This window comes from Mobula hypostoma, chromosome 22 (assembly GCF_963921235.1).
Source record: "Mobula hypostoma chromosome 22, sMobHyp1.1, whole genome shotgun sequence".
Classification (NCBI taxonomy): Eukaryota; Metazoa; Chordata; class Chondrichthyes; order Myliobatiformes; family Myliobatidae; genus Mobula; species Mobula hypostoma.
Window position 1 is genome coordinate 6,989,564 of NC_086118.1, and position 20,406 is coordinate 7,009,969.

The 20,406-nt window shown below is 40.9% G+C and overlaps 1 protein-coding gene across 2 annotated transcripts in view; it reads right to left on the reverse strand.

The window, feature by feature from the left end:
* Positions 1 to 20,406, reverse strand: part of LOC134336478 (transient receptor potential cation channel subfamily V member 6-like) — a 110,106-nt gene that overhangs the window by 74,965 nt on the left and 14,735 nt on the right. For both annotated transcript variants that reach the window (XM_063030742.1, XM_063030743.1), the window contains exons 3-4: positions 2,712 to 2,834; positions 1,643 to 1,783 (exon numbers count right to left, since the gene is read on the reverse strand). In XM_063030742.1, the coding sequence (XP_062886812.1) occupies positions 1,643 to 1,783; positions 2,712 to 2,834 (264 nt within the window). The remainder of the gene's footprint in view (positions 1 to 1,642; positions 1,784 to 2,711; positions 2,835 to 20,406) is intronic.

The following is a 20,406-nucleotide window of genomic DNA, read 5'->3' on the forward strand; positions in this document are numbered from 1 at the left end:
GATAGATAGCCAGCATCTCTTCCCCAGGGCACCACTGCTCAATACAAGAGGACATGGCTTTAAGGTATGGGGTGGGAAGTTCAAGGGGGATATTAGAGGAAGGTTTTTTACTCAGAGAGTGGTTGGTGCGTGGAATGCTCTGCCTGAGTCAGTGGTGGAGGCAGATACACTAGTGAAATTTAAGAGACTACTAGACAGGTATATGGAGGAATTTAAGGTGGGAGGTTATATGGGAGCCAGGGTTTGAGGGTCAGCACAACATTGTGGGCCGAAGGGCCTGTACTGCGCTGTACTGTTCTATGTTCTATGCTAACTACTATATAAAAGTCTTTTAAACATTGTAAGTTGTACCTTCCTCCACCACTTCTTCTGGCAGCTCCTTCCGTACACCCTCTATCCTCTATGTAAAAAAAGTTGCCCGAGGAGAAAGATTCCTTTTAAATCTTTTTCTTCTCACCCTATGCCCTCAAATTTTAGATTCCCCTACCCCAGATAAAAATAGCTGAGAGTATTTACATTATCAACGATGCTCATAATTTTATAGTTTTATAAGGTCACTCACCTCAACCTCCTTCGCTCCAGGGAAAGTAGTCCCAGCCTACCCAACTCTCCTTTTTACTTGAACACTCCAGTCCCAGTGACCTGTCATTCTCACAATTCGACATCCTTTCCAATTCATGATGTCCATTCTATGTGGGCTGACCAGAACTGCACACAGATGCACCTGCATCGATAGCTTGCATAGTTGTAACAGGACATTCCAACACCTGTAATCAGTGTGTTGAACAACGAAGGCTGGACTGCCAAGCACCTTTTTCACCAACCTGTCTATCTGTGTTGCCACTTGAGAACGATGTACCACTAAGGTCTCACTGGTCTACAACACTCTCTAGGGCCTTACCAATTACTGTGTGCATCTGGTAGTATCTCTGAAGTCGCTCTTTTATGTTGAAGAAATTACAGAAATTTTAGCAATTTCTCACTTTTCCTGCTTCAGATAAAGTTATAGAGGTTCAACCATGGTTGTATCAGTAAAGATGAATGTTGTGTATTTAATATTTCAAAAATATTTTTAGTGAACTTGTGTGTGTGTATGTATGTTGTTTGATTAAGCATTCTAGTTCATTTAAATAACTCATTACAGGTTATACATAAAAATACGTGAATTGCATACATCATCACGCTACCACGATACGTGTACACCTTGCTTGAAGTAAACTCAATGTTAGACTTGCATTTCCCGATCCCTTTGAATTATTTTAATGTTTTGAAGTTACGAAATATAACAATGAAGTTCAGTAAGTTTTAAATTTGGAATGCACTGATCAGACAAAGCCAAATGACAGAAAAATGGTCTTTAAAGAGAGCCACTCTTTTAAATGGAGTGACTGAAAGCAAGGCAATAAATTCACAAAACTAATATCTCCTTAAAAAATAAGTTCAGCAGAAGAATAAGATTTGGAAATTAGAGTGCTGGGGAATGGAGAAAAGTGGGAGAATTCCTCAACTCCTTTGAAGAATCCTGCACAAATGGCTTGATCATGGTGAAGGGATCAAAGCTCATGTAAGTATAGCTGGGTTTCTGAAAGGAAAAGGTTATGCATTCATAAACTGTCTGAAGTAAATTATGATAACTTCTTACCATAATAAACTAAATTCTTTTCACTTCTTTTGAAGAAGATCCCTGTTGCACGTGATGATGCTACATTGGCTCCTCGGTTTATCAGTTCTTTAACCAAATGAAAATTCCCATTTGCCACGGCAATATGTAGGGCTGTATTCCCTACTCAGGAAAATTACACGTTGTCAATTTCCATCAGTAAGTACTACTCTCTACCCAGCCCCCAACCCACCCCCTCAATTCCATTCATGATGATCTTTAACCCTCACAATTTTTAGTCAATGCATCATAGAGCACATCCTATGCATAAAGAATGCATAATAGCTTGATATGACAGCTCTCTGTATGACCGCAAGAAACTACAGAGAGTTAGGAACACAGCTCAGCACATCACAGAAGTCAGCCTCCCCTGCACGGATTCTGTCAATACCTCTCGCTGCCTCAGCAAAGCAGCCAGCATAATCAAAGACCCCACTCAATCTGGATGTTCTCTCTACTCCCCCTCCCATCGGACAGAGGACACAAAAGCCTGAAAGGACATACTACCAGGCTCAAGGACAGCTGCTGAAAGTATGTTAAATGGTCCCCTAGTATGATAAGATAGATTCTTGACCTGACAATCAATTTTGTTATGTCCCTGTAACTTACTGTCTGCCAGCATTGTAATTTCTCTGTGATGTAACACTTTACTCTGTGTCCTGTTATTGTTTTCCCTCATACTACCACAATGCACTATTGTAATTTAATAATCTGCTTGGATGGCAGGCAATACAAAGTTTTACACTGTACCTCATATATATGACAACCAAATTAAACATCTTCCAATTCCTTAATCTAACACAAACACCACAACTCACCTATTCTCTATTCTCACTAGCTGCCCACCATAAATTAGCCCTTCTTCAGCCACCATCACGATTCCAAACCTCAGTCACTAACCATCTCAACTCTTAAGTCCTCACTCAACACAGTATTTATTACATCAAACAATAATCAATTTTAGCTACTTAAAAAACGTTATTCCTTTCCATCTACTTCCACCAGCATACTGCGATAGGAAACAAGAAATGAATGGAACTGTAAATTCTACCTTCATACAGCTCGGAGGTGGCTGGTATATTGATGAGATCCGGCACTTCTTCAAGGAGTGCTTTTGCATATTCATTATTATTGTACAATGCAGCAATGTGCAATGCTGTCTCGCCCATCACACCTACCAGGAGAAAATCAATAATGTCTTGTTAATTAGACAAGGCATTGTTTCAACTCATTCACTGGTTTACATTGAGTGGTTGACTCTCTAGGGTTGTACTGGGATCTCCAAGGATCAACAGATACTGTTGAAAACCTGATAAAAAGTTCAGGCAGGGTCAACATTTGAGGGTGAGACAAGAAACTGCAGGTGTTGGTATCTGGAGCAAGAAAGGAGCTGTGTAGGAAGGGTCCTCTCCTCTCCCACTTCTTCTTGGACTGAAATATTGATTGCCCTTTTCAGTCCACAGACACTGCCTGCCCCACTGAGTTCCTCCAGCATTTTGATTTTTTTGACTGCTGGAAAAGATACACCAAAATGAGTGACTCTCCCCAGTTTGTCCCACTCACAAAATAAATTTTTACATATATACCTCATGCAACACTTGTGTACTTAAGCTCCACAACTGGTGCAGTTTTGTACTTCAGTGCATGACAGTGTGGAATAAATTCAGGAGTCCCGTGCACGGTCTGAATAAACCTGCAAAGCTTAAAGGGAGTATGATGATCAATTACAAGCAAGGCTGGAGCACAATGTACAGCTTGGGAAGCACATAAAGGCACACTGTGTGCTGGGTACAAGGGTGGTTATCCGCTTTTCAAGCACGCTCTCAAAATCCTCATGGAAGAGGTGACATGGAAAGAGATGAAGCACACACTCAGAGGGCCCTGGAAACCCTCCAGATACAAGGCAGCAACAGTAAGAGGCAGCCCAGCCCAAGTTAAGTAAAAAAACTTTGCACATTTAGTCAAGGTCGGTTAACACTTCAGCAAACCCTTACGCACCTAATCTCACACAAACATAGAAACATAGAAAATAGGTGCAGGAGTAGGCCATTCGACCCTTCGAGCCTGCACCACCATTCAGTATGATCATGGCTGATCATCCAACTCAGAACCCTATACCTGCCTTCTCTCCATAACCCTGATCCCTTTAGCCACAAGGGCCTTATCTAACTCCCTTTAAGTATAGCCGATGAACTGGCCTCAACTGTTTCCTGTGGCAGAGAATTCCACAGATTCACCACTCTCTGTGTGAAGTAGTATTTCCTCATCTCGGTCCTAAAAGGTTTCCCCTTTATCCTCAAACTGTGACCCCTCATTCTGGACTTCCCCAACATCGGGAACAATCTTCCTGCATCTAGCCTGTCCAATCCCTTTAGAATTTTATACGTTTCAATCAGATCCCCCCTCAATCTTTTAAATTCCACAGAGTATAAGCCTAGTTGATCCAGTCTTTCATCACATGAAAGTCCTGCCATCCCAGGAATCAATCTGGTAAACCTGCTCTGTGCCCCGTCTATGGCAAGACTGTCTTTCCTCAGATTAGGGGACCAAAACTGCACACAATACTCCAGGTGTGGTCTCACCAAGGCCTTGTGCAACTGCAGTAGTATCTCCCTGCTCCTGTACTCGAATCCTCTTGCTATGAATGCCAGCATACCATTCGCCTTTTTCACCGCCTGCATGCCCACTTTCAATGACTGGTGTACAATGACACCCAGGTCTCGTTGCAGACCTGGGTGTCATTGTAAAAGGTCCCTTTTCCTAATCGGCCACCATTCAGATAATAATCTGTTTTCATTTTCTTGCCACCAAAGTGGATAACCTCACATTTATCCACATTAAATTGCATCTCCCGTGAATTTGCCCACTCTCCTAACCTATCCAAGTCACCCTGCATCCTCTTAGCATCCTCCTCACAGCTGACACTGCCGCCCAGCTTCGTGTCATCCGCAAACTAGGAGATGCTGCATTTAATTCCCTCGTCTAAGTCATTAATATATATTGTAAACAACTGGGGTCCCAGCACTGAGCCTTGTGATACCCCACTAGTCACTGCCTGCCATTCTGAAAAGGTCCCGTTTATTCCCACTCTTTGCTTCCTGTCTGCCAACCAATTCTCTATCCACATCAATACCATGTGCTTTAAGTTTGCACACTAATCTCCTGTGTGGGACCTTGTCAAAAGCCTTTTGAAAATCCAGATATACCACATCCACTGGTTCTCCCCTATCCACTCTACTAGTTACATCCTCAAGAAATTCTATGAGATTCGTCAGATATGATTTTCCTTTCACAAATCCATGCTGACTTTGTCCGATGATTTCACCGCTTTCCAAATGTGCTGTTATCACATCTTTGATAACTGACTCCAGCATTTTCCCCACCACCGATGTCAGGCTTACCTGTCTATAATTCCCCGGTTTCTCTCTCCCTCCTTTTTTAAAAAGCGGGGTTACATTAGCCACCCTCCAATCGTCAGGAACTAATCCAGAATCTAAACAGTTTTGAAAAATTATCACTAATGCATCCACTATTTCTTGGGTTACTTCCTTAAGCACTCTGGGATGCAGACCATCTGGCCCTGGGGATTTATCTGCCTTCAATCCCTTCAATTTACCTAACACCACTTCCCTACTAGCATGTATTTCCCTTAGTTCCTCCATCTCACTGGACCCTCTGTCCCCTACTATTTCCAGAAGATTATTTATATCCTCCTTAGTGAAGACAGAACCAAAGTAGTTATTCAATTGGTCTGTCATGTCCTTGTTCCCCATAATCAATTCACCTGTTTCTGACTGTAAGGGACCTACATTTGTCTTAACCAATCTTTTTCTTTTCACATATCTATAAAAGCTTTTACAGTCAGTTTTTATGTTCCCTGCCAGCTTTCTCTCATAATCTTTTTTCCCTTTCCTAATTAAGCCCTTTGTCCTCCTCTGCTGGACTCTGAATTTCTCCCAGTCCTCAGGTGTGCCACTTTTTCTGGCTAATTTGTATGTTTCTTCTCTGGAATTGATACTATCCCTAATTTCCCTTGTCAGCCACAGGTGCACTACCTTCCCTGGTTTATTCTTTTGCCAAACTGGGATGAACAATTGTTGTAATTCATCCATGCGATCTTTAAATGCTTGCCATTGCATATCCACCGTCAACCCGTTAAGTATCATTTGCCAGTCTATCTTGGCTAATTCACATCTCATACCTTCAAAGTTACACTTCTTTAAGTTCAGAACCTTTGTTTCTGAATTAACTATATTACTCTCCATCTTAATGAAGAATTCCACCGTATTATGGTCACCCTTACCCAAGGGGCCTCGCACGACAAGATTGCTAACTAACCCTTCCTCATTGCTCAATACACAGTCTAGAATGGCCTGCTCTCTAGTTGGTTCCTCGACATGTTGGTTCAGAAAACTATCCCGCATACATTCCAAGAAATCCTCTTCCTCAGCACCCTTACCAAATTGGTTCACCCAATCTATATGTAGATTGAAGTCACCCATTGTAACTGCTGTTCCTTTATTGCATGCATTTCTAATTTCCTGTTTAATACCATCCCCAACCTCACTACTACTGTTAGGTGGCCTGTACACAACTCCCACCAGCGTTTTCTGCCCCTTATTGTTATGCAGCTCTACCCATATCGATTCCACATCTTCCCGGCTAATGTCCTTCCTTTCTATTGCGTTAATCTCCTCTTTAACCAGCAATGCCACTCCACCTCCTTTTCTTTCATGTCTATCCCTCCTGAATATTGAATATCCCTGAATGTTGAGCTCCCATCCTTGGTCACCCTCGAGCCATGTCTCTGTGATCCCAACTATATCATATTCATTACTAACTACCTGCACATTCAATTCATCCACCTTGTTACGAATGCTCCTTGCATTGACACACAAAGCCTTCAGGCTTGCTTTTACGACACTCTTAGCCCTTATACAATTATGTTGAAAAGTGGCCCTTTTTGATTTTTGCCCTGGATTTGCCAGCCTGCCACTTTTACTTTTCACCTTACTACTTTTTGCTTCTACCCTCATTTTACCCCCCTTTGTCTCTCTGCACTTGTTCCCATCCCCCTGCCACATTAGTTTAAATCCTCCTGAACAACAGTAGCAAACGCTCCCCCCAGGACATTGGTTCCAGTCCAGCCCAGGTGCAGACTGTTCTGTTTGTACGAGTCCCACCTCCTCCACAACTGGTTCCAATGCCCCAGAAATTTGAATCCCTCCCCCTTGCACCATTTTTCAAGCCACGTATTCATCTGAAATATTCTCCTATTTTTACTCTGACTAGCATGTGGCACTGGTACATCTTCAAAATCCAATTGAAGAAAAAAACAATTTCTGTCTAACCAAGCGCTGTGGCCAACTCACATATTTAATTGCACTGTAAAACTTAAGTGCACAGACACATCCCCCTCTCCTCTGCAGGAGACAAGCAACTGTCAGGTGCACCAGCAGATAGGTAGGGAGCCCAACTGTGCTACAACTTTAGAGGAATCATTCAATAAAATCAAAGCTGACTTATTCCTTAAATCCTATTCACTGCCCAGTCCCCATGACTTTGAATCTCAGCATAAACTTAAATTAAATTTTATAGATTTTATAAAGGGGAAAATAACATTTGAAATACCACATTTGTTTTAAGGAAGGAACGAGCAGGAAAATGAGTGGTAATTATTGGTATGTTCAGGAGAAACTGCAAGAAATAAGAGCTGTTAGATTTGTTTTTGTTCAAACCAGTGAGATTAAAAAATTACACTGGCAATAATTTTACATGTTGAAATAATAGTGTTTTTTGAGGGAACCTTTTAGCTGGAAAATAAAACAGCTGGAACAAAAGAACATCTGCCAATAAAACATGAAACAAACCTCCCAAAGTAAATTTATTATCAAAGTACAGTATACATATGTCACCATATACAACCCCGAGATTCATTTTCCTGTGGACATACTCAGCAAATCTATAGAATAGTATCTATAACAGGATCAATGAAAGATCAACCAGAGTGCAGAAGACAATAGACGCCAATCAATAAATAAATAAATAGATAGATAAATAATAATGAATAACGAGAACAAGCGATAACAAGATAAAGAGTCCTTAAGGTGAGATCATTGGTTGTGAGAATATCTCAGTGGATGAGTATAGTTATATCCTTTGTTCAAGAGCCTGACAGTTGTGAGATAGTAATTGTCCTTAAACCTGTTGGTGTGAGTCCTGAGACTCTTGTATCTTCTTTCTGATGACAGGAGCAAGAAAAGAGCATGGCCTGGATGCTGCTGCCCTATGACAGCGTTTCATGCAGATCTGCCAAACCCACCATCCTTGTCAGATCTTCCTTTCAAATACACTGGCACCTCCACAACAGGCCACAACACAGCCAGTCAATACACTTTCCACCACGCATCTACAGAAACCTGTCAAAATTTTAGATGTATTGCCAAATCCCCGCAGACCCCCAGGCAAGCAGAGGCACCACCACGCCTTCTTCACAATTGCACTTATATGCTGGGTCCAGGACAGATCCTCTGAAATAGCAACACCAGGAACTTAAAGCTGCTAACCTTCTCGACCTCTGATCGTCTGATGAGGACTGGCTCATGAACCTCTGGTTTCCCCCTCCTGAAGTCTATAATCAGTTCCTTGGTCTTGCTGATACTGAGCAAGAGATTGTTGCTACGTCACCATCCAGCACATTGTCAAATGTACTGTATTGTTTATTTTCCCAGATAAATGCATTGAAGAATTTCTGTTACTTTCTGTTTATTGAACCTGCATATGTGCCCTCTGCATCTCCTGACTGGGCACAACCAAGGGTCCCATACACTGGCATACACTAGTTTCTCAACATTTGAAAGAGCACTTATCAAGAAAGTGGATTTATTTGCAGACTATTTCCATGTGAAAATTGCATTTAAGAGCTGCTTTGTATTTGTTAGGTTGATAAGTTACCAAAGGAACAAAACTGTTTTGGGCACATTCAGGAATGATTCACCTAAGTGCGTCAGAGATATAGCTAATGATGTCATCCTGTCCACAGCAGCCTCTCCTGAAATTACCAATAAAAATTGGAATTTTCGGAAGTAACTTACGACTTGTGTTTCTCAGCCACAAATAAACAAGCTGCAAATCCTGAAGCAGGTTGGCAACGGAATATGAATTAAAGGGTTCACAGTCTTTCATTGATATAATACTCACTGTATCCACCAACTACAGTTATTATTGCTCCGAATATTTCAAACAAAATTGCTGAGTGTCCCATTAATTATTGCAGTCTTTCTACATTAACACTCAGCAAATATGTAAACTGCAGTGTTAACCAGACAAAAGAATCCAATGATGTCGTGGGAGTGGGGGTTAGACACAGGCTACGTCTACACTACGCCGGATAATTTTGAAAACGCCGGTTTTGACTAAAAACGACAGGCATCCACACTAAGCGTTTTTCAAAATATCTCCGTCCACATTGGGTGGATATTTGGGTGAATCTCCTCCCACTGGGCATGGCAGGACACACGGAAAACAAGCGAAGAGGAAACAGTATACTTGGTGCGCATTTGTCCAGTTACAGAGTAGAAAAATTTTAAAGGAATTGCTCTTGGCTCTCGCGCAGGAGGACTTAGAACTAAAAAAAAACAAATACTGGAGCGTATGGAGGCAATCGATAGGGAGTTCACGGACAGTATGACCCGGCTGATGACGAACATTGAAATACTGACTAACTGTTGCATTAATAAAGCACCTTGTTAAATGTATAAAACATGTCTGCATCAGTGTTATCTTGTATTTCCATACAATGTTACATTAGACTGTTACACATCTATTGTCAGAGAAGTACTTGCATAAACAGGCAAACCACCTTCATGCAAGCAAGGACAGAAAACAGGGCAAAGTGAGTGTACTTATTTATTCAGTAAGCTATGGGTCAAAGTATTTGGTGAGTACATTTCTAACTCTTCTGGCTTCAGTCTCGTTGCCGTCTGTTCTGAAATTGTTAGGTTATGTGGGGGGTTGCGTTCAAGAAAACAACGGAATGTCGCACTGCGGCCATCTGTTCCAGCACGTCATGACAGCATTTTTAAATAGTCAAAAAAGCTCACTTTACAATTTAACTCTCACACCGTTCACACCGACTGTGCATTATAACAACTGTATGGCAGTGCTTGCGCAGCACCAAGCAGAAGCAGAAAAAGCATCGTTGTTGTGGTGTTGTCATGACAGCGTTTTTAAATATCTCCGTTTACCCCCTACACACTACAATGGATATTAGGCATTTTCAGATTTATTCACCCTGGAGACCGTTTCTGAAAATCTCCATTTTCGGGGAATGAAAACGCCATTTTAGTGTGGACAGAGGGTCAAAACGAAGAGAAAAAGCTTCGTTTTCAAAATTATCTGGTGTAGTGTGGACGTAACCACAGTAAAGACTACAGGTGTCCCCCGCTTTTCGAACGTTCGCTTTATGAAACCTCACTGTTACAAAAGACCTACACTAGTACCCTGTTTTCACTTTCAGAAGGTGTTTTCACTGTTACGAAGAAAGGCAGCACGCGATAAAAAATCAGCGCGCGAAAAAATCAGTGCGCGATAAAAGGCAGTGCGCGCCCCGAGCAGCAGCTCTGCCTCGGATTCGGAGCGGCATTGCTTAAACATGTTGCGTTGAGCAGCTGTTAGCAAGATGGGTTCTAAGGTGTCGGAAAAGCCTGAAAGAGTAAGGGTGTTACACTTAGCGTAAAACTAGACATATTTAAGCGTTTCAATCGTGGTGAACGAAGCAAGGAAAAAGTGAGTTTGGCTTGTGGAAGTTGACGAAGATGATGTTGAAGAGGTTTTGGCATCCCATGACCAAGAACTGATAGATGCAGAGCTGATGCAATTGGAAGAGGAAAGGATAACAATCGAAACCGAATGCAACTGAACGCAGAAAGTGAAGCAACTGCGTGAGATTTTCGCTGCAATGATAAAGCACGACTTTAATTTTGAAAGGGTACGTAGGTTTAGGGGATATTTGCAGGATGGTTTGAGTCCTTACAAACAACTGTATGATAGAAAAATGCACGAGGCTCCGCAGTCAAGCAAGCCTTCCACATCAGCCACAGCAGATGACGAACCTCGACCTTCGACATCAAGGCGGGCAGTCATAGGAGAAGATGAGCTGCCTGTCCTGATCGATGATGAGATGACACCCCCGCGTCCCACCAACCCAACACTCGGGCCCTGGACAGATACTGTACCGATTCACGAAGAACGCAATGGTAGCCAGGAGGCACACAGCACATCTTTAAGAAAAAAGCTGAAATAAACATGCTAACTAATTGGGTGCCGCCTAGCATGTAATTGTCAGCCCAGATCAGAGGCGATGCAATCGGCAATCGCCTCTGATCTGCACCGACATTTACGTGCTAGGCAGCACCTAATTAATTAGCATGTTTATTTCAGCTTTTTTCTTAAAGATGTGCTGTGTGCCTCCCGGCTACCGCTGCATTCTTCGCAGCAATGTATCGGGTCGGCAGCCCGGAGGGTGGGGGCCACTGCACCACCCAGCATGCAACAACTCAGTCTAACACACCATCATCAGTGTGCTCGGCGCTGTTTTCCCAATTCCGGTAAGTGATACTACACTGTATATACATTACTTCTACTTTATATAAGCTGTGTATTTTTATGTGTTATTTGGTAGATTTGGCAGCTTCATAGTTTAAAGATTACTGCAGAGCGTGTTTATGCCAACAGCGCTTGCGTGAGATTTTCTGCCAAGAGCGCTTGCGTGAGATTTTCACTATGGAGATCTGTGCAGGCAATCGTTGTAGAGAAGTAGTTCTACTTTATATAGGCTGTGTATTTATCATATCATTCCTGCTTTTACTATATGTTACTGTTATTTTAGGTTTTATGTGTTATTTGGCATGATTCGGTAGGTTATTTTTGGGTCTGCGAATGCTCACAAAATTTTGCCATATAAATAAATGGTAATTGCTTCTTTGTTTTACGACATTTCGGCTTATGAACCGTTTCATAGGAACGCTCTACCTTCAGATGGCGGGGTAAACCTGTAATTACAAGAAAGTTTGCAGATGCTGGAATTCCAAAGCAACACAATCAAAATGTTGGAAGAATTCAGCAGGTCAGGAAGCATCTATGAAAAGGAATAAACAGGTGATATTTCGGGCCGAGACTGCTCCACATCTGCATGAAGAGGGATTATTTAAGTTTTCCAGTCCTTCATTATGGGAATGACACGGTTGCTGTGGTCACCACAGACAATTGCCATTGAGAATTGTCCATGTAAAACTTTTAACACAAAAATTGGGATGAAAACCACCAAAATGTTATCCTATTTTCCAATGTTTTGTTGGTTATCAAAATAAGCATTAGCATTAAATGCAGTATATTGAGAACATCAATAGCCCAACTCCAATTCTTTTTTCTACTTTTCCTACCAAATCTTGAACCACATGTTCCTTCATAATTCTCTTTCTGGCAAATTCTTATATATTAATTTACCCTGTGACAATTTTCTTTTGCTGATGTTGCTTACTATTTATGGCTCCCTTTTCCAAACAGCTTGATAACATCATCAAATATGGACACGTTAGACTACCTTTTCATTTAAATTGTTGATATAACAGATAACTAGCTCAGGCCCAAGCCTGGTGGTGCTGTACTGGCAACAGTTTACCAATCTGAAAACAGATCATTCTATCCTTTAACCAGTCCTTTATCCATGCTATTAGGTTACCTGCAACATAATGAGCTCTTATTTCATGCAACATTCTTGTGGTAACTTATCAAATACATTTTGAAAATGCAGACACTTAAGCCAAATATTACCTCTCATTTTCCTGCTGGTTCCTTCCTGAAAACAAATGTGGTATTTCAAACATTATTTTCCCTTTATAAAATTTAAACAGCTCCTGTAATGTTTATCATTTTATAAGTACTCTGCTACTTTATCTTTAGTGATGGCCTGTGGCATTTTGCTGACAACTCTCATCAGGCTAATTGATCTAAAATTCCGAATTCCTTCTCTCCCTCCTCCTTGAAGGTACATTTCCGACCATCCAATTTTCTGAAACTGTTCAAGAAACCAGGGAATTGTGGAAGATTGTGATCATTATCTTTACAAACACCTCCCCCAAATGGTGGATGGTTTAACTGCTGTTAAGATCCTTACTGTTTTTAGGTTTTTCATTCCTTTCTGTTTATGCCACATCCGTTCGGTCTTCCACAGTAAAAACAAATACAGATTGTCTGTTTGGTACTCTGCCATTCATTTATTTCCCATCACAATTTCTTGGGACACATATTTACCTCTGCCACTTTCTTTAATATACCTGGGTGTAGAAGAATTAACTATTATTTTATCCTTTACTAATTTACACTGGTAAATTGTTTTCTCCTTTGATTAGTAGTTTGATTATTTGTTGCTACTTCCTAAAACTGTCCTATACACTCAGTGGCCATTACACATATTGCCCATTAATGCAAATATCTAATCACTAATCATGTGGCAGCAATTCAATGCATAAAATCATGCAGACATGGTCAAAAGGTTCGGTTGTTGTTCAGACCAAACATCAGAATGGGTAAAAAAAAAAGTGGCATCGGAATGATCGCTGGTACCAGACACAGTGGTATGAGTATCTCAAAAAGTACTGATATCCTGGGGATTTTCATACATGACAGTCTCTAGCATCAACAGAGAATGGTGTAAAAAAAACAAAAACATTCAGCGAGTGGGTGAAGATATCTTGTTAATGAGAATGACCAGACTGGTTCAAACAGACAGAAGGCATCAGTAACTTAAATAACCACACTTTACAACAGTGGTGTGCAGAAAAGCATCTCTGAATGCACAACACGCCACTGGATGGGCCACAGCAGCAGAAGGCCACAAACATGCACTCCGTGACCACTTAATTAGGTACAGGAGGTACCTAATACAGTGACGATTGAGTGTACTGTATGTTAGGCTTACCACTCATCTTGGCAACATTATAAATGTCATTTTAATTATTAACCATCTTTAGTTTCCATAGCTACCATGGAGAAGTCATTTTTATCCTGGAGAATTTGATTTCTCTATGGAATAATTATTAATTGAAAATTTCAAAAAACATTTTAAAATAATAGCCATTATTTATCTTCCTGGCAAACATTTGAAGCTAATTTCCCAATCGACCTTAAACATGCAACCTCATACTAACATAACTTAGTTGGTTTTAGTTCAGAACTCCAATGGATCAGTGATTCCTTAAGAAGGAGAAAAAATTGCAGTCTATTGTTCCCCCTCCCCCCACTTCCACTCCCCAAAATTCATCATTAATTATTATGAACTATTAATTTGAACTGACTCAAAACATAAAATAATGTCAAAGGTAATCTGTTCTCTGGCTAGTTCCATAATGTATTATTCTAGAAAACGTTCCTCATAGTATGATCAGAGATTAAGGGAGCTAGGGGCTTTACTCTTTGGAGAGAAGGAGGATGAGAGGAGATATGATAGAGGTGTACAAGATAAGAGGAATAGATAGAGTGGATAGCCAGTGCCTCTTCTCCAGGGCACCACTGCTCAATCAAGAACACATGGCTTTAAGGTAAGGGGTGGGAAGTTCAAGGGGGATATTAGAGGAAGGTTTTTTACTCAGAGTGGTTGGTGCGTGGAATGCACTGCATGGTTGAGGCAGATACACTCGTGAAGTTTAAGAGACTACTAGACAAATATATGGAGGAATTTAAGGTGGGGGGTTATATGGGAGGCAGGGTTTGAGGGTCGGCACAACGTTGTGGGCCGAAGGGCCTGTAATGTGCTGTACTATTCTATGTTCTATAGTACACTGTAAATAAATCATTTAAATTCATTTGCTCGATCCATTACAGATGAAAGGTCTCACATGATTGTATTGCATTCCCTTTGCCATAAGCTTATGCCTTGTTCAGTTCACTCCTCAATTACACTGCTGTTTGTAAACTATATCAAACAACTTTCTTACCATTTTTTTTTTAACCTCATCTCCTGTTTCTCTGGGACAAGACCATTCTTCACCTCATGCCATTCCTTACCGTGAGAACTAATACTCATAGTCTACGCTCTATCACTGCCTCAGTTCTTTTCAGTTTTATTGTCCTTTCACAATGTCAACTGCCCTGTGATTACTCTGCAAGAAACACATCTGTCTGCAGTTCATTTACTTGTTCATTCGTATTATAAGATCATAAGACATAGGAGCAGAATTAGGCCATTTGGTCCATCGAGTGGGCTACACCATTCAATCATGGCTGATCCTTTTTTCCCTTCCTCCACCACTCCCCGGCCTTCTCCCCATAACCTTTGATCCCATGTGCAATCAAGAACCTATCATGCTCTGCCTTAAATACACCCAATGACCTGGCATCCACAAGTTCCACAAATTCGCCATCCTCTGGCTAAAGAAATCTCTCTGCATCTCTATTTTAAATGGATGCCCCTCTATCCTAAGGCTCTGCCTTCTTGTCCTAGTCTCCCCCACCATGGGAAACATGCTTTCCGCATCTACTCTGTCTAGGCCTTTTAACATTCAAAAGGTTTCAATGACATCCCCCCTCATCCTTCTAAGTTCCAGTGAGTACAGACCTAGGGCCATGAAACATTCCTCATATGATAGCCCTTTAATTCCTGGGATCATCCTTGTGAGCCACCTCTGAACCCTCTCCAATGCCAGCACATCTTTTCTTAGATGAGGGGCCCAAAAACTGTTCACAATACTCAAAGTGAGGCCTCACCAGTGCCTTATAAAGCCTCAGAATCACATCTTTGCTCTTGTATTCTAGACCTCTTGAAATGAATGCTAACATTACATTTGCCTTCCTCACCACTGAATCTACTTGCAAGTTAACCTCTAGAGGGTTCTGCACAAGGACTCCCAAGTCCCCTAGTATCTCAGATTTTTGGATTTTCTCCCCATTTAGAAAATAGTCTGCACATTTATTTCTATTACCAAAGTGCATGACCATGCATTTTCCAAAATTGTATTTCATTTGCTACTTTCTTGCCCATTCTCCTAATCTGTCTAAGTCCTTCTGCATCCTACCTGTTTCCTCAACATTACCTGCCCCTCCACCAATCTCAGTATCATCTGCAAAATTGCCATCTTAAGAAAAAGAAGCGGTCCCAACACCAACCCCTGCCAAACTCCACTAGTCACTGGCAGCCAACCAGACAAGGTTCCTTTTATTCCCACTCACTGCCTCCTACCAATTAGCCAATGCTCTAACCAATCCAGTAACTTTCCTGTAATACCATGGGCTCTTAACTTGGTAAGCAGCTTCATGTGTGACACTTTCTCAAAGGCCTTCTGAAATTCCAAGCATACAACATCCACTGAATTTCGTTTATCTATCCAACTTGTAATCTCCTCAAAGAATTCCAACAGGTTTGTCAGGCAAGATCTTCCCTCAAGGAAACCATGCTGACTTTGCCCTGTCTTGTCCTGTGTCACCAAGTACTTCATAACCTCCTCCTTAATAATTGACTCTAACATCTTCCCAACCACTGAGGTCAGGCTAACTGGTCTATAATTTCTTTACTGCTGCCTTCCTCCTTTCTTAAAGACTGGAGTGACATTTGCAATTTTTCAGTCCTCTGGCACCACGCCAGAATCCATGATTTTTGAAAGATCATTACTAATAAACAGTATCTACTGACTCCTCTTTCAGAACTCCAGGGTGCAGTTCATCTGGTCCAGGTGACTTATGTACCCTGAGGTCTTTCAGTTTTTTGAACACCTTCTCCCTTGTAATAGTAACTGCACTCACTCCTCTTCCCTCATACTCGTCAACATCTGGTGCACTGCTAGTGTCTTCCACAGTAAAGACTTATGCAAAGTACTCATTTAGTTCATCTGCCATCTCCTTGTCTCCCATTATTACTTCTCCGGCCTTATTTTCTAGCATTCACATAGCCACTCTCATCTCTCTTTAATTTTTTATGTACTTGAAAAAGCTTTCACTGGGACTTCCGGGTCATCAAGGGAATGGCGGCGTAAGGAAAAGGTCTCTCGACAAAAAAGAAAGTAAACTGCCCCAAAATCGAATTTAGATAAATACTTAATATTACATAACTATATTAATAAAAGGGGCAAGGATGATGTCTAAGAATAAGATTAAAAAGTCCGCTCTGAAGACTGATAAACATAAAGAGACGCAGCAAGGTGATGGGCCTAGCTCCCCCATGGCAAGCCGGGACGGAGATAATGAGGGGGAATTGGTGACTCTGTCTTTGATTCTCGGAGAGATTCGCGAGTTCCGACAAGATAACAGCAAACAGCTGAAAGATATTAAAGGAGAAATAGTAAAAACTAACTCGCGGATAGATGAAGCCGAAGCGAGGATTGTTGGAATTGAAGAGAAGCTACAAAACGCCGAGGAAGTGATAGCAGAAATGCTGAAGCTGCAAGACCAGCTCTAGTGGAAACTAATAGATCAAGAAGGCCGCTCAAGAAGGGAAAATGTGAGGATCTACGGAGTTCCCGAAGGAAGTGAAGGTAAACCCGGATTGATGATTCCCTTCGTGGAGAAGCTGCTTAGACAGAATCTTGATATACCGGCCGCAAAAGACCTACAGATAGAAAGAGCTCACCGCGCGTTGGCACCACAGCCTCCGGCAGGTGCCCAGCCCAGATCAATTCTGGTCAGATTTCTCAGTTACAGAATGAAGGAAGAGGTGCTTAAACGGGCATGGCAAAAGAAAGGTTTCATGTGGAGCAACTGTAAAATCAGTTTAGACCATGACTACACACCGGGGATTCTTGCCAGACGGAAGGAATATACGGAAACACGGAGAGTCCTGAAGGAAAACAACATCAGATTCCAGACCCTGTATCCAGCTCGGCTGAGAGTCTTTTACGACGAAGGGACAAAAACTTACGCTACGGTGGAGGAGGCAACATCAGACCTGGCGGACCGGGGACTACCTATTAAAGTTATCACCCAACCGGAGTCGCTACTGGAGAGGATTCGGCAGAAGTCGTGGCAGTTAGTGGGGCGAGGACGCTCCACTCGAACCAGAGTGTCAAACTACAAGGAAAAGCTGCAAGTATTCAGACGCGAATGTACAGAGAACACAGATTAATTAAGAGAAATGACTGTAAATCGGACTTAAAGGTAAAATGAAAACTGGTAACTGAAAATAAACTGGGCGGAATAACTTGAATGATAGCAATTTGGTCGAGACATAAGTGGGAGAAAATTCTCTATGATTATTCAAACTGCTGAGGGCCCTCTAACACAGGGTGAAGATAGAGGTTATCCCTCTGAACTGAGGCGGGTCGGTGCTCAGAAGTCGGGAAAAATTTTCAAATGTTACACGTTCAAAAATGTCTAGGGTGTGGTTATATGTCTTGGTTTACTGTTAAGAAGGGATTGCTTACTGTTTGGTTAGAAAAGGAGAGTGGTTTTTTTTCTACTAGAGAAAAATGCAAACTGAATTGGTAAAAATAATTTCCTATAATGTTAATGGGGTTTTGAATCCAATTAAAAGAAATAAGATTATGTCTAAATTGAAAAAAGAGAGGGCACAAATAGCTTTCCTCCAGGAAACCCATATGAGCCAATCTGAACATGGAAAATTAAAAAGAATGGGCATGTATTTTATTCATCATATAAATTGAGTCACAAAAGAGGGGTAGCTACTTTAATATCAAGTACTCTTAATTATGAACATATTTCAGAGACTAGAGACAAAGAAGGATGGTTTGTAAAAATCACAGGAAGAATAGAAGGTACAGAAATAACATTGCTGAACGTTTATGCTCCTCCAGGTAGTGAATGGTCATTTTATAGACACATTTTTGACCTAATGGTCAGTTCTCAAGGGGTAGTAATTTGTGGAGGGGATTTTAATATTAGATTAAATCCTGTATTAGATTCTTCAAGAATAGTTACTCAGAATAAACCTCTGACTCGGAAAATGAATTCATTGATGGAGGAGTTGGGAATTATAGATGTCTGGAGGGAATTACACCCTACTAGTAAAGATTATACACATTACTCTTTCCCTCATTCAGCCTATTCAAGGATAGACTATTTCTTTATCTTTAATACAGATAGACTCAGGATAAAAAACTGTAATATTGCAACAATTGATCTGTCCGATCATAGCCCAGTCTCTATGTCTCTAATCCTGGAAAGGAAAATGAGGAAAACACCATGGAGGCTAAACTCACATATACTCAATAACCCGGAAGTAATGGAGAGATTACGGGGAGAAATCAAAGAATATCTAGACCTTAATGACATGGGAGAAACATCACCAGTGATCTTATGGGATACATTGAAAGCTGTACTGAGAGGGAAAATTATTTCCATGACCACTCACATGAAAAAAATCAATGCACAAAAATTAGCAGACCTTCAAGGAAAATTAAAACAACTTCAAGTTGTGGATAGCAACAAAAGTAATTCAAATCGAAAACAGGAAATTAGGAAATAGCAAAGTGAAATTGACGATATTTATACGTTGGAAACTCAAAGAAATTTTCTTTACCTGAGACAAAAGAATTATGAAGTAGGAGGTAAATCAGCTAGATTATTAGCATATAAATTACGAAAACAACAAGCAGACAATACAATTCATAAAATAAAGAATCCAAAGACAAAGCTTGTGGAGAGTACAATAGGGAAAATTCAAGAGAGTTTTGAAACATATTATCGAGAGCTGTACTCCCAACCTCGGGCCCCCAATGAGCCCTATATAGACAGTGTATTGAATTTTTTAGATCTACCTAAACTTACAGATTTACAAAATGAAAGTTTATTAGAACCAGTAACTGTCAAAGAACTGAATGCGGCCATCTCTAGGTTAAAGGCTGGAAAGTCCCCGGGTTCTGATGGTTTACCTCAGAGTGGTACAAGTCCCTGAAGACACAGTTAGCCCCATTACTACTTAACACCTTTAATTGGATCTTGCAGAGAGGAGAAACTCCACCTTCCTGGAGAGAAGCGATTATTTCAGTTATTCCTAAAGAGGGTAAAGATAAACTAGAATGTGGCAATTATCAGCCAATTAGTGTTCTTAATTTAGATTACAAACTATTTACATCTATATTAGCGCGCAGATTGGAAAAGCTTTTACCTGGCCTAATCCACTTAGACCAGACTGGATTTATTCAACAGAGACAAACACAGGACAACATAAGGAGAACTCTGCACATATTAGAACAGGTTAATAAGAACGAGACAGAGACAATGATAGTAGGATTGGACGCTGAGAAAGCTTTTGATTCAGTTAGTTGGGCATTCCTATACAGGGTGTTAGGAAGATTCGGCTTTCAAGAAAAGTTTATTAAAGTAATTCAGACTCTATATGACAGCCCTACAGCCCGAATTAAGATAAATGGGGACCTCTCTGACTCCTTCATCTTAGAGAGAGGCACTAGACAGGAATGCCCAATTTCTCCTCTCCTTTTTGCGCTATATATTGAACCACTTGCCCAACTAATAAGACAGAGTGAAATCGTAAAAGGTATCAAGGTGGCAGGGATTGAACAGAAAGTGGCGTTATTCGCAGATGATGTTTTGGTCTATCTGAGTGAACCAGAAAAATCATTTATAGGATTGTATACACTGTTGGATGACTTTGGGAAAATATCAGGTTATAAAATAAATGTAAAGAAAATGCAGGTTATGTCCCTAAATTATACACCATCCAAAAAATTGCAGGATACATATGATCTTAAGTGGGAAGCTAAATCATTAAAATATTTAGG